Below are 22,684 nucleotides of genomic sequence, written 5' to 3'. Positions count from 1 at the left end.
TCCCACCACGGCCCCACCTGCCCTAGCGCGGCGGGCACGGCAACCGGGCCGCGGGGGCTGCCTCGCACAGCCGGAGCTGACGCTCCCGAGTAGCCGAGGCTAACACAGCCGCCCCCGCCGCCCGGCCGCGCTTCGCCTTCTCTCAGCGTCCTCTCCCCGCCCCCGGCCCCGCCGGCTAAGATGGCGGCCCCGCCCGCGCCCACAATGCTCCGCGGGCAGCCGCGCTTCCGGGTGCGGGCCCTGGAGGGCGGCGGGCCCGGCGCGGCGCGAGGGGGCCGCGGCGCAGGCGGGAGGGGAGCGGCGCGGCGCGGCGTCTCTCGGACCGGATGTGAGCGGCGGGCGAGCAGGAGGGAGCCGCGCTCGGACCATGAGGCTCCGACTGTGGCTGGTCTCTGCGCTGGTGTTGCTGTGGGGGCCGGGCGGGCTGGAGGCGCTCGGGCGCCCGCCGCTCCATCAGCGCTATGGTAAGGGCTAGGGCGAGACCATGCCAGCCGCGGGGGGAGGGGAGCGAGGGAGGGACCACTGTAGCGGGGCGGGGGTGGGAGGGGGGCGCGCTCGCCTCTGCGCGGGGGCAGCAACGGCTGATGGGGGCGAGACCACTGCGGGGGAGGGGGCGTCCCCGCCTCTGCCATGGCGGGGGTAGCAGCGGCTGGTGTGTGGGGCGGGAGAGGCCACTGCTGAGGGGCGGGGGGAGGGGATGGGGAGAGACCACTGCTGTGGGGGGCTGGGGCTGTGAGGGGAGGGCTGCTGGGGCAGGAGGAGGACGGGTGTGCTGGGGCAGGGGAAGGGCTGGGGATACCGGGGGGCAGGAGGGCCGCAGCCCCAGCGTGCGGGGAGAGCTGCCCCGGCTCGGGGACGCTGGGCCGGGGTCCGCTCGAGGCCCCCACGAGGTCCGTGTGAGACCATGGCATGGCGTCAGCCTGCCTTCGAGCTGGGTTTCTGCCCCTGGCCAGCGGGTACGGGCTTGGGAACGCCTGACCGGCGGGATACTGGCGCTGGAGACCACGTAGGCCCCATCCTATTCCCTTGTGGCAACGGTCCTGCTGGGCTTGAAGGCATTGCTGATGCCTAGTGCTGGGGGGACATTGCCCTCCGCAAGGAGGGCAAGGTAGGCGGCTTTATCTTCGCGCTCGAGATCTACTAAGGAATTTTCCTTGTGGCAGTTTGCATTATGTTAAGGCTGGATAATCATATAAATGACTTCCCTTCATAGCTCTGGTTGAAGAGTCACCGTTACAGAGAAAGCCTGAAGCTATTTGGTCTGAATATGACTTCTAGAAAGCTTAACCTGGAGGAAGGCTGTTGTTTTGCTTGACTTCCGTAAACTTAATTTTACATCTAAACATTTGCTTTGGAGTGGTGAAGTTGCAAACAAAACTACATTGTGTTAGTGTGAAAGAACTGAAAAGTGATGGGCTGAACTAGTCTCACTGTAAACTGAATGAAATGCACTGTATTAAATGTACAAAGCGCAAACATTAGTGTGGGCTTTTAAAGGTTATCACTGATCTGGCAGATGAGTTGTGAGAAGCAACGGCCATTTATTACCCAGTGCGACGTCTTGTCTCCAGTTGGTGCTGCCAGTGGAGGCTATTTCGAGTCCCCTGCCTTTGTGTAGGTCTCGGAGAGTTTTCCCAGCAGATAATCCAGTCTGCGCCTCTGTCTGCCTCTGCCGCGTGTCCGGTTAACTTTGTTCTGTGCAGGCCTCAGCAACTGGTGCCTGCGGGAAGCCAGTGAGGATAGGGTTCGGTAGTGGATCCTTTGGGAAGCATAACAGAAACAGAACAAATAAGGAACAATCTCTTTCCTGACACATTCTTTCTGCTTCAGCCGGGTTAGGGATTTCTTAAAACGGAGGTTGCATCTTGGTCTGTCATATTTTATACCTTTGGAAGGACCTACCTGCTATGAATTTGTGTGATCTTTGTCTAATGCCTTTTATACTCTTTGCCTTTATAACACCATGTCTGGACTGTGAGGTTTTTCAAGTAAATTAAGTACTGAGGGGAGGAAAAACTCCTTTCTTCTGTTTGTTTTTAAAATTGGATTATTTCTGTGGATGTTCTATCCTTTTTTTAATCAAAAATGATGGAACAATTATTCATTTTTATCACACCATCAGTGACTTACAGACCTCTATTTGTCTCTTCTGTCATCTCTGGTTTGAATTAAAAATATTAGTCTGTATAATAGTTCTTAGTATGGAAACAATTTCATGACTGTAATTATCTTTGTTACCTTTGTCTATACACTTTCTATTTGTACTGGACATTTTTTTGAGATGTATGACCAAGACTGCAGGCAATATTTGTGATATGAAGGTACCATGGATTTGTATAGGAGCATAGTGATGAATGCTTTTGGTTTTGTTTTCTGTTCTTCTTGAATAATTTTTTTGGTATTTTGTGTTGTTTAATAGTCCAATTTTTTTTTCTAGTGGTAATAACTGTGATGAAAACCTTTGCACATATATAGTGAGGCTTTTTTTCTTGTTATTTCACACTTAGCACAGAATTTCTTCAAACATTTTGTTGGTGTGGCATTCAGTAAACTAAATCTATAAAAGCATTTTCTGCGGGAGCTTGTCTAAATTTTTGAAAACCCAGGTATGCTCCATTAGCTGTGTTACATTTATTCATGCATTTGATCCTTTCAGAAAGCTGATAAATATTTGAGGCACTACTTCCTTGTGGAAGTAATGTAGATTGTTCCCTAGTATCTTATTTAGTCAGAGGTCTAATAATTAATACTTGATTATTATTGCTATTTATTTTACCAATTTGTTAGGTAGGAAAGTCGAGCATATTTGTTGACTGGTTCCCTAGGTCATACCTGGAGCGCTTCTGGAGATTGGTGCTGCACTTGCCGCCTTTTACTCCACTTGCAACGACACCAATTTCACGTATTTGCGTACCAGAACTAGTAGTTCACCAGTTTCATCTTCCAGTGCTTTATAACTCTTGGGTGGGTACGTTCAGACAAGACTGGTGACTTACTGCTCATTTTATTGGTTTCTTCTAAAGCCTCTTTTCTTGAGTCTTTAACTGGAGACAATTTTTGAGATTCATCCCATCAAGATAAGCTTTGCTGAGGGAACCTTAACCTCATCTGTAGTGAATGGTAATGTCAGTTATTCTTTTGCTTTTTGGTTTTGGCCTTTGACATCCTTGGATTCTTCTCTGCACCTTAGTTGTTTGACAAGACCCCTTGATTATTTAGCTGGGGTATTTTGATATGATAAAAACTATTTCAACCATTAGTTTTATGCCTTTCACAAGCTATCCTTCAAAATTATTTTGCCTACTTTACTGTGGTTTTATGTTGATCTTGCTGGAGTTCTGTGGTTTTTGTTTTGTTTTTTCCCCCCTCATTTTGCATGCAGCTTTGTTTTCTGAAATATCTTTTTTTCCAAAAGCTTCTTTTACTTTGTTGTTTGGAGAGTCCTGTTTAAGTCTGGAGCTTGAGTTCTGCAAACCCAAATAGTTCAGACTTCTGACAAGCAGTATCTTGAAACAGTAATCCTTGAATCTTCCTTAGTGATTTCTGTTAAAGACTTTCTTGCTCATCTCTTTTAAAGTGCATTTTCAGCAAGGGAAAAAAAAAAAAGATTATACAGTGAAAAATACGATTTGACAAAACATAGAATAAGTAAATGGAAAAACATGGATCACTTCCTAGGATTTTTCAGTTAGAGTAATCTTAGGGTGTGGTGCTTTAGGAGTTTAAACTGATCTAAATTGAGACTGCCATACACCTCTCTTCAGCTTTGTGAATCCCATCCCCGTTCTTGTGAGCACGTTCATGGAGCTAAATCACCTGAAAGTTATTACCCTTTTTTTTTTTTTTTTTTTTTGGTAGGGTGTAGGGTGTCTGTTTCTGTGTTTTGTTTTCTTTCTTTGTGTCAGCTTCTTCAGTTAGCACAGTGTGACTGTCCAAGTACCGGCCCTTCACAAGGGAGGAGGTAGGGAAGGTGCTCAAGGTGGGAGATGAAGGTAAGACAGTAGCAACCTCAGTTTGATTTGCCTTTAGCTGATCTGAAAGCAAGGTCTCTTTTATAAGATTAACAGCAAGAATTCACTTCTGGAAGAAATGTGACTGTACTAGTCATCATAATGATTGTTATTATAGTTTCACCTTTGAAAAATTAATGTCAACTTTCACTCTTAAAATTTTTCTCTCAGTTATCCTTTTCCTCTGAAGATAACCTTTTATAATTATTAAATATTAATGCTGTTTGTCTTGGAGCTTAGACATGCCTGAATGAAAACAGGACTTAATGTACTTGTAATGAATAGCAGTGCAAATACCGAGCTTCACTGTTGTTGAATATGACACTATATCTAAAGATACTTGCTTACTATACTTGAATCTGTTTTACAGCACAGTGATATTACTAGCGTGCTGCCACTAAGCAGCGTGTATCCAGAATTGTATTGCCCAGCATATAGTCTAGCTATATGTAAAATGTGTCTTATTCTAATACCACTTGCTTTGGAAGAGATCTCTTTATCACAAACCAGGTAGGGAACTGAAGGAAATAAATGACAGCTTTTCCTGTTCCTTGGGTAGCTGACATTCTTTGAATCACTTACTGGTAGTCATTCTCAACCTGCTGTGTTGCACCAATAAAATCTGAAGTAGACAACCTGGGCTTGAATTGTTTTTTCTCCAAACTGCTCATTTACCATGCACAACCCTGCATGAACTACATTGGCTAAAGAAAGGACCCACTATAAATGGTTCAGTACAAACCTATAATGCACATCAATAGACTAGAATTCACAAGTTGTTGGGTGAAAAAAATGGAAGTGGTGTTGATGAAGAAGCTGGGGGAGCTGAGTGAAACAGAAGGTAGCATGAAACAATTCACAGTCAGTTTTGAATTATGCTTCACACTTAATGTGACAAAACACAGGAAGTCTTTAAGGCCAAGAACTTAGCCAGCTGTAAAAGGGTTACGGGGTTGGAAGTTTATTTCAGTGTCAAGAGTGTGCAGTGAGGTAATTAGTAACAAAATCCTTATGGGAGATTAAACTTCATCCTTCTGGACTGAAGGATCTGTCTGAGACCAAGGCAGTACCTAGTTAAGAGGCAAATAATGCAAATAGTATTTCTTCCTGGATGTAGTTTTATCTGGATCTTTTTTGTACCTAATGACATTACAGACTGCATCTTTGATAGCCAATTTAGGCCTTATCTTCACAGGGAAGATTTAGTGTAACCAGTTTTCCTAGCATAGTCTGCCTTTTTTTGTTACTGTTTCTTGTCACTTTTTAATATCCTGTGAAGCACCGTGGCTGTTTCAGATTGTGCTAATTCTTCAGTTTGACTCCAAGTGCCAAAGTTTGGTCGTGTATCTCACAGTGCATCACATGGGGAAAATCCAAATCCAACAGTCTGATAGCAGAAAGTTGCACCATGTGCTGCCTGCCCAGGATGCTGGGCTGGGGGGGGGGGGCGCAGAATTGTTGCAAGGGTTTGCGGATGCAGTAATTTCCATAGAGAGTCTTACAAGCGAAGTGATAAAGACACACTCTTCTGTACTAGTTGTCTCCAGTGTAGCAAATGCTTCATGTAGACAAGGCCTTATTGAATGTAAATAAATTATCAATGTGTATTTTGTATTGTGCATGACCAATCTTTTCTACAGAGGTACTTTAATAAAGGTACTTTCTACAGAGGTATTAAAGTACCTTTCTCTGTTTTTTCTTTCTTATTCATGTGAATCTGTCAATAATGGGTCCAACTGAAAAAATAAGAAAATATGATAAAACTGAATTTCCTGATAGAAGTACTCAAAGTCAGCAAAATGCAGAGTGTCACCTGCCGCTACACTCAATTCCAATTATTAAGAATTACCTTTAGCTATTGCAAGATTTGTTTTAAATGAGAACATAATCATGTGCTTGATGTGAGTTTGTGTGTTGGCGCTACCACTCTGGTCTGACCTATAAGTAGCCGAAAAGTAAAATTCTTGTTTGCATTTGAGATTTGGTTGTGGAGGTGGTGTGAGTTTGGGAGTTTTTTTGGTTTTTTTTCTCCTCTCCTTCCCTCTCCCACGGTAAAAACTGACAGCTTCATTGCTGCTGTTCATCACTGATAGCAACAGTGATTCAACTCATTTTCACTGTTCTAATACTGTGAAATTTCCTCTGTGTGCAAAAACGCCAGCAGTGCCTTTCTGTTCTGTGGTTAGAAGGGCCGAGCAAGGAAGCGCAGAGAGCAAACTCTTTAGCCTAGAGTTCTCCTGACTGAATGCTAAAGTTACGCCAGGATTTAATTAGGCATTTATTAGTCAGTAGAGATTTATATTTGAGATAGAAGTTTATACTTAAGATCTGTTATAAATTGGTGGATTTTTTTTTCAGCTTTTTTATAAACTGCAGGAGTCTTGAGTCTGCCTATTTCCCAGATTGATCAAAAGTCCTTTGTTAAAAGGAGCATGGCGCTTGGTTAACCTTTTGCTTGAATGTAGTGTATCCTGCCGTTCTGTCCTACAAATCTCATACGCCGCTTTGCAGTATGCATGTTTGGGGCATTTCTTGCGGCCTTCTCAATACAAAGGTCTGGTCTTTCTCATGTCTTTCATCATCCCAGATGTATGTGACAATACTGCTTGTCAGCCCACAGCTTGTACAGTTTTTAGCCCATATTTAACTCTGTCACTCATGCCCTACATCTCTGTTTGCAGTATCCATTCTTGTCCTGTGCTGCTCTTACTGTGCATTAGTGGGGAGGGGAAGATGTATTATTATGCAGGGAGGCACCTATAGCTGCCACCCACCCATCAGCTGATGTGCTGAACAAGTGCTTGGTATCTGGGACATTGCCGAGTTTCCTTTCTCAGGTTGTTACTGAAATTGTAAAGTTCTGTCCCTCAGTACCTACAACGTTCCTTGAATTTTGGAAGGCCGCATCTGAACAAGTCCAAAATCATATCCAAAAGGGGAAGAAATGCAGTCAGATTTGGGGGGGGGGGGGGGGGGAGGGAGTTGTCTCACAAGTGTGGCCCAGTTAGTAATTAGTCTCTACCTACAATCTACTCCACTTAGACTTTTTTGTGAAACAGCACAATTTTGTGCTGTGGTATGTAAGCATAGTAGTCAGGCTGTCAGTTTTTTGGAAAGCCGGACAAATGACCTCTTCCAGAGAAGACTGCATCCTGTGACTTGGCTGTTCTTTTCTGCAGGATATGTGAAAGCATGTGATTTGTTTGTTTGTTTAATTATTTCTTTTTTTGGTTGATCATCAAGTCATATGATGCCATTCTAGGTTTTGATGAGACAGCTGTATTGCTCTGGTTTCACTTTGCATATGAGGTTGATAATTCATGTGGCTTCCCTTTTTTTTTTTTTTTTTAATTTCAATGTTTGAGCAACGTATTGCATTCTCTTTTTGAAAAGTACTGTCTACTTTCACTGATAAGGCCGAGACTGAGTTATTAAGCCAAGTAGATCAAACTGAATGAATGTTGTTTCTCTAATATCTGTTTAAGGCTGTATTTAGTGAAGGAGAAAATTTGCAAAGTTGTAAGTGTGTGAAGTAACGTATAAATAAGGAAGAGAAGCTATTGGGAATACTCAACCTAATTCAAAATAATCAAAAATAGCAGTTTAATGATCTGTACAGTCTCTGCTACATAGACTTTGCACACTTATGGACAGTATGAATATTTCCTTAAACAGGTGAGTGTTTTGCTATGTGGGATAACTTTGGAGTAGTGTAAGGGTATAGCTAGGCAAACAAGTTTTTCTGAGTTGAGTTAAAGGGCATTTTGTAGGTTATTAGCTTTTTCACGATATGCATCACTGGGCCCTTCTGAACCTGTGGTAAGTCTGAAGTAGCTTTTCTTGTGTCACCGTGCAGAAAGCGTGCGTGGTAGAGCAGCCGATATGTGGTAAATCGGCAGCTTACCTTACCTCCCAGGGAGATGGCTGTGTGCCTGTACCCTGAGGCTTCGTCTGCGCTGTGCTGGTGACTAACTGCATCCAGACACTTTGTTTTCTGATGGGGTTTAGCAAGTTTGCTGCTGTTGGGATCAATTCGGAAACATACTTTAAACATTCAGTAACGCCAATGTGGCTGGCCGATGTTACTAACAAGTTTGTCTAGAAATGTGTTTAAACAGAGTGTAAAACTTACTCTGTTATGTTTTATAAGCATCTGACGTATTGAGTCCTCGCTTTGAACCGGTTTCTCACACCAGTTCTTCTGTTCACATATGCTCGCTGAGCAAAACAGCATTAGACTCCTTGGTGGAAACACATACCCACAATGTATCCAGGCTGCTGGAAGCACGGGCTCTTGCGCGTGGGATAGGAGAGCTCCAGTTTGCTTTGTTTTCTGTCTTTGGCAATGGTTCAGTACCAGATGCACTGGAGGAAGATGTGGCAGCGCATGTAACAAACAGCTTTCCCCCAGATGGAGCTTCTCATCATGTCCTCTTCAGTAACAGTTTCCTAAAACCAGTGTAAACTGTTGAACAGAGGTATCCATAAACATTTGGGCCTGACTGCATCACCTCCTGACTTGCAAAGTCCTTTTGTATATCTGACTCAGGTGTGAATTGATTGGCCTTCACCGTTCCCGCGAGTGTTAATGGAGGAGATCTCAGTCAAATGATACTGCTATATTGCAAATAGTAACTTGCTGGTATCACAAACAAGTGCAGCTGTTTCATGTAGAATGATGGTGGCTTGCCTTAACTCTTATGATTAAGGTTAGATTCCAGTTTGTTTCCTGGTCTCAATTCTGACTTAAATTGTGAGTTGTATTTGAAGTGACTGTATTTGGACTTTTTTTAATTCAAACATTTTTATGTATGAAGAAGACTATCTTTTGAAACCTTAGTGAAGAATATGGAGCCCTTCAACCATTCAGTCACTCCCCAACTAAATTAGAATAAGTTGTTATTAATTAGCAGCTCACAAGTTTTTGATGTGTGTTTACTATCCATTGGAGATCAGCTGGAGATCAGTACCCAGGTTGTACTTGATGAGTGCTGCACAAAATGGGGACTAGAACCCCTTTTTCAGACTTGGAACACCAGTAGTGTTTGCTGTGCTTCTTCTTGGACTACTCTCTCCAGGCTTGTCATCCCAGGGCCTTTCCACACAAGACTTATTTCCATTTTTATTCTTTTCGGGATGGTGGGAGAAATAACCACAGTCATTCCTGCAAACTCCTCTGATACGCTTTTGGTCATTTTTAATTCCTGAAAGTAATATTTTTAAATATTATTAGATTTTTCTGGTTTTAAGTAGAGATGTTTTCTATCATCTGATAATCCTGAAGAGAGTTTAAAAAATGTTAGTTACATCTTCTGGGTTAAAATTTCATGCTTCTAGACAAGCTGAACCTTTATATAAGTAATGTAATTCAAAAGAATGTTGTTTATGAAATGGCTCACTTGCCACATCTTACTTGTTGCTTTCAGGACAATAGATAGGGTGTGAGACCATGGGAATTTATTGTTCTGCTTATGAAAGCTGAGGTGGTTGGAAAAAGATGCCGTTGGTATTTGAATTGGTAGCTGAATACTTGGAAAAGAACCTCCTCTATTAAAAATATGCAGTGGCCCCCAACTCTAGTGAACAGATCTGTTGCTCAGCACGTTCTTGAGTTCTTTGCTGATGGAGCAGTCTGACACAAAGCATGTTGGTGTGTAGCTTACTTAAAAGATACTTTCCTGTGCTAAAGTCAAATTGTGAAGTCTACTGACACTAAAAGTCTGGTTTCACTTTCAGCCTTGATAGGAGGTGAAAGAAAATGAGGAAGCAGTTGATGATCTCAGAGTTGTGAACAGATGAGAAGTCACTGCTGTGGGTCTGTTCTTGAGGACTTTGGAGTGTTGCCTTTGTCACCCATCTCCGTTCTCTGCTTCTCTTACAAACTTGAGTGTCTTGGTGAATATCTTGAAGTTTTGGGTCCCCCTCCCCCCCGGAAAAAAGATAAAATGAGGCAAAGACTGGCTATCATAGAAACAGGAACATATAATGAGGATAGTAGGATGAAACGAAGCTCTCCTTCTCCAAAAAGAGAAGAATGCAAAAATCTAGGAGGAGATGGAAGGGGAGGAGCCACAGGGAAGTGGTTTGGGAAGACCTGAATCAGCTCTGTGTTGTAGAAGCCCAGGGGAAATGACTCTTGGACCACAGTGAAGATAATGAAGAAGGTTATTAAATTTGAACAAAAAGTAGTATTTGATTCCTATGGCTTCCATCCATGCAGTGCTGTACTGTTGGGCTCTGTACAATTCTGTATTTTGTTTTAAAATAATGACTCTTCACCTTTTGTTTTGAAGAAACTATGAGCATGGGTTCATTTTCACAGTATGAATTTTTTACGGGAAAAAATTTGGCTTTAGTGTGTTACCAGTGTGGTTTTTTTCTACATCTGTCTGATACCTGGATTAGTTTACAGATTTGTGTCTAGTAGCAGCAAGTCTTAAAAGCTAATTATATGTCGCAAGTAAAATTAAAAACAAACAAATTTAGGAAGGGTAAGAGGAAATATTAGCAAGTGCATTCTTGTTTCAGTGTTACAGGAACTAGGAGTGTCCTGTGTTTCATTTGTTACTTTAGCAAAGTCCTCTTACTCATCTTCATCAACTCTGTAGGTCTTGTTATTATTTCCTGTGTCTCTATAAGGCAGTTCCAGAATGGTATTTGTGCGTGTTGAGGTGGGGTAGGACCTCTGAAGTTCTCTTTGCCTACCAAATAGCAAACTAATTTTGTTAGCAGACTTCTCGTGTCTCTTGCCATGAAACTGAGACACAAGTCATTTTGTCCTGCCATAGCGGCAGCTGCACCACGCTTTTTTAGCGTGGCTTCCCCCTGGTGCGGAGCTGCACTTTGCATATGGGGCTGGTGAGCGGCAGAAGTAGTATTTTTGCAGCTGGGGTTGTGCCCCTCGGGCAGACCTGGTGCTCAGCAAGTCCCCCGGCAGCATGGCCGTGGGACCGCACCTCTCTTGCTTCATGGCCCACATACCACACACCCGCGCCCTATCGTGAGCCAACACTTGGTATCCTGTATATCAGCATTCACACTAATTGAGGGTCTGCTTTAGCTGACTGTGTTGAAAGAATCTTGATTTAATTAAAAAAATGTAGGACTACACAGCTTAATGAGCTTTTGCATAACTCATTCTCCCTGCCTGTCCCTTCCTTCCCCCAAGTGGGTCTGGATAAGAGAAGATGCCATACCATAAGCAGTGAGTTATAATGGGCTTTTTTTTTTTTTTTTTTGAGGGGGGGTAGTTATTCTTTTAAGGTGTTTTTGCACCATGTGACTCCTGTGAACCAGCTCTGCAGTGTGCAGCAAGCTGATGCTCAAGGCACTGCCTGGAATGCAGCAATTTGCCACATCAGGGGGAAAACAGTGCGAGGAAGGTGGAGGAGGCTTGCTTTCTCATCTACCCTGAAATGCGCAGTGATCAATCGCAGGTGCTCTCAACCTGTGGGTTGTAAACAGAGATCAGGAAATTGCAACTGCACTGCCCTTCCTGTGTTGCTAAATGGCCGGGGAGGGGCAGCTTGCGAGGGAGCAGCCTGGGAACGGCTGCTTTGTGGCTTCTGGTGCAAGAAAGCGCACAGGTTTGGCACATTGGCTTTTGCACACGGTTGGTGCATTGATCAGGAAGCCGTCGGCTGGGGAGGATGCGGCGTTGCCAGTGTGCCAGCTGCAGCGCCGAGGCGTGCGAGGCGCTTGCTGCTTTGTTTCTTTGGCTTGCCCGCTTTCCGTGTGCACAAACACGTGTGTGCATGCACATGTGCACAGAGATAATTCTCCCCACCTGCCCCCATGCAAAAAAAAAAAAAAAAAAAGTCAGATGCTTGCCCTGCTCAGAATTATAGTGATACACTTCTTAAAGACTTTTGGGGGCCTAGAGACACCTATTTGGGGATAAGCAATGGTACTGAGTGTCAGGTTTCAAAATATATATTTAAAGTTATTTTGGGAGCTACCAATCTAGATTTCAGGTCAGCAATCCTGGCTTGTTGCACAAGAGCCAGTAAAACTCGGCTTACTCATGGTGGTGTTCATCCTGAAGCCCAGAAAAACGCGGGGGTTAGGTGGATGGGAGGTGGTGCTAGCTAGTGGTTTGGGGCCCTGAAGAGCTGCAGAAGGCCATCTTTATTAATAAAAGCCCCTTTCTGTAGCATGGTCACGTGTACTTTAGGTTGCTTGTGCCCTCAAAGCACAGCGAGGAGAGGAGGGAGCAGGCATCCCACGAAGGCGCTGAGCTGCGCGGCGGGGACTGGCCACCCCGGCACGCATGTCCCCGGCCGCGTGGCATGACGTGTGCGAGCTTGCTCGAGCTCTGGTTGCCGACAGCTTCTGCTTAAAGCTGTCCCTGTGATTAACCCTCTGAAAGGGAGGGGAAAAAATCTCTCTTCCTAAATAGCCAGCGCTCCTTGTTGCCACTCGCTGCTTGTAGAGGACTCGTCTGTACCGGAGGCCGTGGTTTCCCCTTGCCTTATCATACTTCTTGGCTGGCTTAACAATATAAAGGAAAGAAGACCGCCTATGCCTTACGCCAGGTTGCTTGTATATGGCTGGTAGGTCTGTTCCTGTCTGTTTATATAGCTCTCCCTCCCCCTGTTAGTACTTGGTGTGTTTTGTTGGACAACTTTTAATTCCTTGCATCTCTCCTTGGCGGAGAGCTGGAAATTGGCACTTGCAGTTGCAGCTGTCTTGTTGACAGGTTCATGGCTGATTAAGACAGTCATTAAAGCTAAATCCTTTCTGTTGTCCCTTGCTTAAGAGATGCATTGGAGGCTTTATCAGTGAGAGTGAAGGCAGGTTGGCAGAGGTGTTCGTGCAGTTGCTAACTGTGGCAGCATCTTCAAAATATTGACCCGAGTTTGTAATTTGTGTGCAACTCCCCCTAGGGTTTTCATGCTCCTGATCTCCCTCCTCTGAACAAGTTTTCATGTTCTGAGTAGGGAAATCAAGGGAGTTTTGTATGAAGGGAGGTACTGTCCCAGGAGATGGGGGCACTAGGACATGTCTCATATGAAGTGCCAGGCCAGTTATTTCTGATTGAGCCATGCAGCCATCTATTTTCTGGCTACTGTGGGATGGAAAGGTAATAAATTCAGTCTTGATCTGCACTGAATTTGGTAGAAGTTTCCAGAGTTTTTTTCACCCTCAGACTCGAATGAGAAACAGGTGAATAGGGAGAGTGATTTGTTCTGGAGAAATGGGAAATGTTCTCCCCTGTTTAGTTTCCAAGAGGTACCCAGGGAGGGTATATGCTCTGCACAGCTATAGCAATGGAAATGATGACTTGGTTGCTCTAAAATTGATACAGGGAGTGAACTAAATTGTTTGTTTTTCTCTCTCGGATCGTATGTTGTCTCATGCTGTGATTTTTTTTTTTTTTTTACTTGACTACATAAAATGCACCTTTACAGAAATGTACAATAGTTATTCTAAAATTAGAGCAAATTGTGATCTCCTTGCTATTGAAATGGCATGCTCTATTACTTTTGCTGTTTTGTGTGTACATTTGTGAGAGGCTTTTGAAACTATACAACTCTCCTTGCTGTTCTTTCAGATACAGTTGAATCCATGCTTTCAGACTATGACATCCTTTCTCAGTCTAGTATCCAGCAGCACTCACTGAAGAAGAGGGACCTCCAGCCTGAGACACATGTAGAGAGACTCTTAAGTTTTTCAGCCCTGAAAAGGTAATTAAATCATCAGCAAAAAAAATAACTTAATGTTTTCTTTCCTGTTGTGTGATGAATAATACACAGTTTCAAAAAACAGAAATAGTTATGCCTCTGCCATGACTGGCCAGTTCTTACAAGTTAGTGATTTGCATGTCTATATAACTTCAGAGAGGCTGGGGGGAGACAGAGCAGTATGTTGAGCCACATTTCTTTTTGTTGAAAAGGCAGTGATTTAAGATTTCTTTTGCTTTGTTCTTTCCTTTGTTTTCATGTAGAGTACTTCCACTAATTGGGTTGGATTTCACTTTTACTTCATCTTGGCTACATCATCTTACTTCTTGACTGCCCTCTGGTTCTTGCAAATCTGTACCTTCAGTTTGAGGAATGTGTGTTGTATTGTGTTGCCTGGGAGTTGTTTTCATGGAGGTTTAATCCTGTTCCCACTGAGTATAAACTTCCTATTTGACAAAACTTTTTTAACAAGAAGGGAATTATAAACACTGGTGGAAGGAGAAGGAGAGGTAGAAGAAAGCAGGCACAAATGTGCCAGGGATGCTACTCTGAGTGTCAGAAAAGTCCCTTACAGCTATTGTAGTGCTGAAATTGTGAACCTGAAATGGAGAGGGTGTGTGAAAATAACATTTGTCTTAAGAAGCGTAGGCTGATTTTTGTTCATCAGACATCTCGGTCTACTGTGTTCTCATGTGCCTTCCCTCATCTGCCCCCTCTGGAAATCTACAACTGTCATGCAAGTTGCTGTGCTTATTTTTTATGTCTATGTTTGGAGTTTTTTTTGTTTCGTTTTTAAGTAGCAAATATAAAAAGTTAATAGGATCAAATGTTGGCTGTCCCTGTCTTACACTGCTTTGTCTACGCTAGCTTCACAGTGAACTTGTGCTGCAACAAATAGTTTGCAATACTGCCAGCGATAACTACAGAGTAGTTGCTGGAGGGCACACCAAAATCTGACATGAAACCCACCCAGACCAAGAGTGCACATGGCTCCCTCCAGAGAAGATTCTATGCTTGCTTCTTGTGATAGCCTTTAGTTTTTGCGACACTCCATGTGCTGTGGATTTTTCTCTTTCATCAAATTCTACAGAGTTCAGATTTCTGTTTGGGGTCTTCTGGTTATTTTACTTCAGAAAATAAGAACTTTAAGATAACTTAACAAAATAGATTAACAAATTCCTTGGTTTGATTTTTTTTTTTTTTTGTTTTAAATCAGTGCATCATTAGCAGTAATTGTTTTTGCTTGAATGCATGTGGAAAAGGTGCGCCATGAGCAAATGTTGACTGTTGTGAATTTTGGTGTGGGGTTTTTTCTTTGTTTGTTTGTTTGTTTTTTATTAAACCTCGTTGGCACTTTACAAATGTTTTGTGGAGAACTAACAGTTTACAGTTATGAATTATATAGCATATATTCTTGTAGCCTGCTTATCAGACCTAATGCTTTCTACCTTTTCTGGGATCTTCAGTAAAATGGAGCCTGGATGTGTCTGATTCTCTTGTGTGTATAGTTTGCTTAAAAATAAATGGCAATAAATTCTTTTACAGGCACTTTAAATTATACTTAACTGCAACTGCTGAACACTTTTCAGAAAAATTTCAAGCATTAATTGTGGATGGCGAAGGCAAGGAGAAGGAGTATCGTGTTCAATGGCAAGACTTTTTTACTGGACATGTTGTTGGTTAGTATGGACTCTACCGTGTGTGTGTCAGTGCTGAGAAAGCACAGCTTTGCCCATGTCTCTTGGCCAATGGTATACCAAAATGGTATATTGCAGATATTTTCATCAAATACAGTTAGGATGAATAAGTAAACTTAATTCTTTTGCCCCTCTGATTTTGCGTTGTGTTTTGATTTTTGAGCTATTGCACCAAGGTTCAAAAATAGGACTCTTCCATTTAGTTTGGCTGAACATCAAGGTATAATTTACTCAAGCAACAGTTTGTGATCTTTTGAAACTGATGATGGTGGCTTTAATTCCAACTAGAATGTGAGATTTACCAATGTTTCTTGTCACAGGATGCAAAGCCCAGGTAGTGGTCATGCTGTGTTGCCCAGATGGTTTTATTAAAATGCTTCAACGCGAGTCTTTGTAGAGTACTTTGCTGGAAAAAAGGGTATCTTGCTCCATTTCTAGTCAAGCATGAATGCTTCCGCTAAGTTGTTTTGATTTTTATGTTGCCCATGTGATGCGGTAAAAGTCTGTTCCACTGGAATGCAGGCTGACGCCATGAAATTGCTGTCTGATAGTGGTAAGGTCCAAAGTGCTTTTGTTGGCAAAAAGTTCTGTGTCCTGTTACTAATCCCCAGAGGCATCACAACACCTTCTGCAAAAGTATCAGTTAAATAAATCAAAATCTTGATTCCTATGACAGTTGGGAGTTTAAGGCAGAGGGGATGGTTGTTGTTGGCTGCTTTTTTTTTTTTTTTTTTTTAAGTTGTCGGTATAGCGTTCTTTAGAGAGGAAAGGTTTTTGGCTTGAAGTTTAAATTGTTGGGAGGGGTGTTTTTGTTCTTTACACAAGCAATGTTTCTGTAGGAATGTGTGCAAATAGATATGAATTAAATAATTTAATTTTTTCTCACTTATGTTAAAGGAGAGCATAACTCCAAGGTCGTGGCACATATTGGGGATGAAGACTTTACTGTAAGAATCAATACTGATGGAGAAGAATACAATATAGAGGTATGCTTTTCTGTTGAAAGCAATGTTCTCTTTTCTCCGTGGGTGTTTTTCCTTCTAGCTAGTCAAATTGACACCTCTGTAGTTTAAAATAGACTTGGTGGTGGTGTTTGTTTTGGAGGAAGGAGGGAAATATGAAACTGATTGACTTTTGCAAGTATTAAATTTTATTAGTGAGTTTCATTCTGTGATTTTTGCATGTTTTGCATACAACTGGGATAAAATACATCTCAGACAGGAAAAGATTTTAGAAACTGAAATGAGTAACATTCGTAATTAGTGGCAATCGTGTCCTCTAGAACAACAAACTGTGCAGTCTTCTGAGCAGGGGGGAGGTTTGTTGAGCTTTTAAAGATTTTTAGCTTTGTTATATCTTGGAATTTTTTTCCATTTGTAGAACTTTGTTTGGAGATCTTCTTTCTCTGCTGTCTTGTTTCTGTTTTTCACTATTTTCATTGCTTGTGCTATTTTGAACTATTGGTTAAAAAAGAATATTCCACAAATATATAGTTAAACACTACCCTAAATGAGTTGTTCAGTGCAGTTATTCCCAGACGCAAACTGTGTTGGAATGGGTGAATAATAGTAACTATGGGTGAGTGTTATATGGATATTGTAATTGTATCGAACCCAAGGAAATTCAGAATTATGGGTAAACTTGAGAAATCCAAACACGTTAAAGTAGGAAAATATGTGATTAGCATACCCAAACCACTGTACTTGTCTTGCATTGAGAGCGTATAGTAGCTGCTTGATTATGACTAAGAACATTTGTGGTCCAAGAGTAATTTAAGCACATCTTTGTTCCCTCCCCCAGCACCGCCCCCCGGCTCTGTCTGTGCAGCTGGGTAGAGCTGGGCCATGGAGCTGAGGCTCTGGTTTGTCTACGCTGCCTCACGGTTTGCGTCCCCGGGCCAGCTTTGGCCCCTAGCCAGCCCTGTCTGAGATGGTGCATGTGCCAGAGAGAGTTCCCAGAGGGCTTTATGGCCAAAGGCTCTTGCCTGCCTTTTCTTTCATGGTTCTCCTACAGCATTCAGAAGGGTGGTGGACCTCCATGTGAACCCCCTCACCGTGCCCTCGCACGTGCAACAGGTGCCTTCAGTTTCATGCCGTGGACACATAGTTGCCAGGCTGGCGCAGCTGTCATGTTTCTGGACTATTTGGCTTTGAACCAAAACCACCACACACTAAAAAAATAAGTGTCTTTGTTATAGGTAAACGCGACAAATTGACAATCACTCGGGCCGGGTTGCATAAATTCCAATTTAATAGAATAATTGAGCAAGTCACAAGTAAGCAAAACAGCGCTGGGCGGCCGGGGAGTCTCCTGCTCCACCAACGGCGCGCGCGATCCCCCGCTCACAGTCCCCTTATATGCCTGTAACTTCTGTGGTTGCGCCGGCTGTTGCTGGGGGGGGTCGGGATGAAAGCTGGGGTCTTCCTCTGCGTTGTGCGTGGTGCCCTTCAGGTCGCGCGCATACATTTCACAATGCAATATCGCTCTGCTGGCTCAGTACAATCACTGTGGTGATAGCCCGTACTTAGCGCCTAGTTTCATGGTAAAATCACTTCACGAGTTGATCACCTATCACATCTTGAGTTCAGAAAGTCACTGCCTAAAGTCTGGAGGAAACAGAACCACGTGCTCTGTGGTGTGGACATGGACAATCTGTGTTGCTTGGCCTTGACCGGAGGACAGTTCCTGGCCCTGTTGTATTTGGTAGTGTAAAGCTGTAGCTGTTATGGCTGTAGTATAACAGGGATGTGTCAGTAAAAAATGATGATAAATATATATCTGCAAGGGCAATCAAGACTCCCTAGCTTGATATTGCTGTGGAGGGAACAGAGGAGCTTGAGATGCCTCCTCAGCTTGCACTTCTGGAGAGGAGGAAAAATTTTGTTTCTTCTACAGCCTTATCAGATGGTTGCTGCTGCTCTGTTGAGATAATCTTAGATCTTTTGATGCCTGCGTAGCGTGAAGGGTTGAATTCTACAAGCTTCTTTACAGAAGTAGTTTTGTCATTAGATTTATTTTTGTGGGTAAAATGATCAGTCCAGTGTATTTGTATGTATGTGTGTGCATACATAGAACTGTGGACATTTGACTATATATATGGCTTTTATTTATATAAACTTAGTGTTTGCATTCATGTGTTTCTAACCAGTTGCATTTCTGCCTTGCTTGTTGTGCTGTCAGCCACTCTGGAGATTTGTAGATAATGTGCAAGACGAAAGACTGCTTGTCTACAGATCTGAAGATATTAAAGATTTCTCACGACTGCAGTCCCCCAAAGTGTGTGGTTATTTAAAGCTGAATGAAGAAGAACTGTTGCCAAAAGGACTGGAAGATAGCAAGCAAAATGAAGGTGAGCGCCCGTACCCTGGGAGAGCAGAGCCTTGGAAATGAAAGCTGGAATTCTGTTTGTGTAGGCAAGTAAGATCAGAACCTGGGTGGTAATCTCTGCTGCTGCTTCTAGTTTAACTATTACCTCTTTGAAGTCATTGGTGGGGGGGGGGGGGAACAACAGTCCTTTTTACCCCCCCCCACCATCCCCCCAACAAAAAAAAAAGGCCCAACAACTGGTGAAAGGAAGAAACTGTCACTATTGGCAGCCTGTTCCTTCCGGTCTTGCTGAAAGGATGTTTGGCTCTACTAGTGTATAGACTAAATAGAGGAAGCTATTTGGTCAGGCCTAAGTAATGTGTGTCTGTGATGGCCAACAGCAGTACAAGTTTGCTTTTAAGGTGAAGATTAAAGCAACTTTGTCCTTCTATGCGCTGTGCAGCAGGACAGTGTTTGGCTTCTGTAGTCACTCAAAAAATCCATCTTGAGCTATGATAGATTGTGAAAACTATGTAGGTAAATCTATTTAATAACTCAGTTTCACCACTATACGTTCCTTATAACAGGTAAGGTAGAGGACTGTTATGAAGACAAAACTTTAGAAAGAGTTATTCTCTACCCTCCCTCCCCCTCCCCCCCAAAAAAGTTGTGTTCATGTCTCAAACAGGAATAATATGGACAACCCTGGACAGTTTTACTGATTGTTTTATTTAATTGTGTTTAAAACATTCACATTAGCAAGCATCCATCGGGAGAAAAGAGCCATTTCGGAGAGCTCAAAAAACACGTGCAAGATGTTGGTAGTAGCAGATCATCGCTTTTTCAAGTATATGGGCCGTGGGGAAGAGAGTACTACTATAAACTATTTGGTAAGTAAATATACTCTGTTATAATTTGCTAGAGTAAATGGGGAAATAAAAAAGTGATCCAGTAACTATAACACAACTTACAGCTTATGCTACTTCTCTAGAATATATATATATTTATTTCATGGCTGTGTGTGCTTTTTACTTGGGCAAGTGTTATATGATGCTTTTAAAAATGTTTTTATAATGGTGATAATGCTGTAGTTAAATGGTCTTCAAGTTTAGTTTATAAGCAGAACCCCTCATCTCACATGCTTTTTGTGGCTATGCTATTTTCTCCTAAAACTTACCTTTTAACAGGAAGAGTTTTAGAATCTCCTAATTCTTGGCATTTGGTGTAAACGATCCAAGCATGTTTAAAGTTGATAGGAGAGGCACAAGCAACTTGTATCATTCTTTTCAACTTCTTCCAGGATTCTCTGGCAGAACAATAGAATTAGAAGGGAGTGTGATTAGTTTGGTTGTAGGTGGGGTTGTTTTAGCTGCCTTTGCTGAAAGGCTGTTGCTAGGCGTTTCTCTGCCTCGTGAAAGTGGAGAGCGGGGGTTTTGGAACTAGAGACAAAGCCAAATAAAACCACCTTTGGAGGTCTGCTGTTTCTCAAGAGCCTCTTTCTGAGGCCGAATCTTTGAAATACTAATCGCTGTCTTTGCTGACTTCTCGACCTTTCTGTCCCCAGAAATGTTTACATTGGTGAGGTAGTGGAGCCTCAGTTCTTGGGTTTGCAGAGATGCTGTTATCTGAGCATCTGAGAGATGATTCTTTCAGGCTGACCTCCGGCTGTGTTTCCTGGGTAGATGTGTACTGTAAACAACACAGTGATTGGAAAACTAAAGTATAAGCTAGTATTGAATATTCCTCAATGTCACTTTTCATTCTGAGCAAGTTTGATGGTTCATATTTAGTAGAAGCTGATTTTTAAGATGAGAACAGCTTGAAAAAGGAGATAGTGATTGTGAGCATTGAAGAGAGGCTTTCTGGAACCTTACGCTCGAACATAATGAGGAAAATAATAGTTTATTGCCTGGGAGAGGGAAGCAGGCCTTAGAGTCAGTTAAACCGGTGAAGCATAGTGCTAAAACAGAACAGTAAAAACACCCCCCTCCTCTGCCCATCCCTTCAAAGAAACCTGGAAAACTAGTATATGAAAAAAAGCTTCCCAAGATGTCTTGTTCTTAATATTATCTCTCTTCTACTGCACAAATCAAAGTAATAAATGGCAAAGTTTGTACTGTTTTTATGATGGAAAATTTTCAGGGATACTTGATACTACACTTCTGAATCCAAGTACTGTTTTTGGAACAGTGAATAGTCTGTTATGTTTTATGAGATTCAGTTTTATTTTGAAATGAGTGTTTCTAGATAAGCATATTGCAGCTTCCCTGAGCATCTTGATCTTCATTACATGAGAACTTGAAACTAAATAAACTGTTTTTCTTTTCTACATAGATTGAATTGATAGACAGAGTAGATGACATCTACCGAAATACTTCCTGGGACAATGGGGCCTTCAATGGGTACGGCATACAGATAGAGCAGGTATTCACTGAACTGTGCAAGGGCTTTCAAATTTAAAGCACAAGAACATGTTTTAGATATTAGAGTTTCTGATTATTTTATCTGGATTAGAGCTAAAATAATCAAATCTTACATTATTAACTCCAGCCAGAAGTGCTCTGAACTAGTGTCTTACCGGAGGTGTTAATAATGATTTGACACAGCGTGCCCATTTTCAGCTCCTCGTAGCTTTGAGAGGGGAGTTTGCAGGGAGAGTCTTTCCATACTTGATCTCAATTCAGAGGTGCTTTCTTCCTGAATATGAAAAGTTATTGTTTTGGTCAAACATACTCTTATGCAAATATTTCATGTTTCTGTCTATGGCTGGTGCTAATCTTACAAAGCCTGAATGTGCTTCAGAGATAGAAGAAAAAGCACAAATCCCTGCCTGAGAAGCTTTAATGATTAATATTGACAGTAGACATCGTAATATGATAATAGGGTAGCAGGCTAGTACAGGATTGAAGATTGGCTCCTGGAAGTTTGTACACAGAAATCTGGAAAATGGCAATTAAATGATTAGGAATCTGTCTGCTCTGTGGAATGCAGAGTGTGTCATGGTACAAGGCTCTAGAGAAGTAATTTAATGAACACCTCCCTCTTGTTTGGTAGGAGAAAGGGTTAATTTGGGTTGGGGGAGTTGATTCTAGGCCACTGGGAAGATAGCAATCTTTAAAATTTGTTCTGGTTAAATAGAACCCCAAGTTTGGGGTTATTTGTACTAAATGTAAATCCCAATTGTATTTGCTTTTTGGTAGAGTAACATGCATCTCAAAGAAGAATGATACGGTGAAAACTGGTAATGTTACTCTATAATAAACAGCTGGTTTAGTCCCTTATGATGAGGTCAGCGTATCTTAGTTAGTAGCAGCTGAAAACTTACCATTGGGAGAATGCAGAGTCTGAGTTCTGCTTCTTGCAGATCTACTGAGGCATTTAGGATGACATTTTGAAGGGTGGAAACTTTTTTGTAGCTATAAAATTGATCAAAATTCCTCTATATTGTTGTTGCTGTTTTTTAAACATAGATTATCATCCACAATGAACCAAATCAGGTAAAACCTGGAGAAAAGCATTACAACATGGCAAAAAGTCATCCAGATGATAAGAAAGATGCCTGGGATGTGAAAATGCTGCTAGAGGTAGGCTGTAACCCTTGACAAATTGCGCCCTGTACAGAGAATTACTCACTTTACACAGCCATTCTTTAGTAACAGATGAAATTCTTGTACTTCCTGCGCATGATGTACACACGTTACACAAAGGAAAACTAGCTGACATGCACTGCAGCCCAAGGTAAGGGGCTTCACTGTAAGATTGTAGAGTACAAACCGACTAGCATTATTAATGTGTGGCTTATGTCAGAAAGACAGGCCTGTACAAGTGCAAGATCCACAAAGAGGTGAGTTTTGTCTGGCCCTGAGACTAATTGGCTTGTGACCTTCGTCAAATTATTGCACTTGGTTTCCTCTCCCTTTGAAAAGGGGAAATGAATAAACAGTTACATAAATGAATGTGTACAATGTACTTGAGTATCCATTTAATT

The 22,684-nt window shown here is 42.2% G+C and overlaps 1 protein-coding gene across 2 annotated transcripts in view; it reads left to right on the top strand.

The window, feature by feature from the left end:
* The first annotated feature begins 235 nt into the window (after nucleotides 1–235).
* Nucleotides 236–22,684, top strand: part of ADAM17 (ADAM metallopeptidase domain 17) — a 37,408-nt gene continuing 14,959 nt past the window's right edge. For both annotated transcript variants that reach the window (XM_067294281.1, XM_067294282.1), the window contains exons 1-8: nucleotides 236–464; nucleotides 13,564–13,696; nucleotides 15,239–15,372; nucleotides 16,288–16,376; nucleotides 18,571–18,739; nucleotides 19,456–19,586; nucleotides 21,031–21,120; nucleotides 22,167–22,280. In XM_067294281.1, coding sequence (XP_067150382.1) covers nucleotides 368–464; nucleotides 13,564–13,696; nucleotides 15,239–15,372; nucleotides 16,288–16,376; nucleotides 18,571–18,739; nucleotides 19,456–19,586; nucleotides 21,031–21,120; nucleotides 22,167–22,280 — 957 coding nt within the window. In that variant the 5' untranslated portion in view covers nucleotides 236–367. The remainder of the gene's footprint in view (nucleotides 465–13,563; nucleotides 13,697–15,238; nucleotides 15,373–16,287; nucleotides 16,377–18,570; nucleotides 18,740–19,455; nucleotides 19,587–21,030; nucleotides 21,121–22,166; nucleotides 22,281–22,684) is intronic.

This window comes from Apteryx mantelli, chromosome 3, assembly GCF_036417845.1.
Source record: "Apteryx mantelli isolate bAptMan1 chromosome 3, bAptMan1.hap1, whole genome shotgun sequence".
Taxonomy (NCBI): Eukaryota; Metazoa; Chordata; class Aves; order Apterygiformes; family Apterygidae; genus Apteryx; species Apteryx mantelli.
This window is presented reverse-complemented; position numbering and strand designations above follow the sequence as displayed.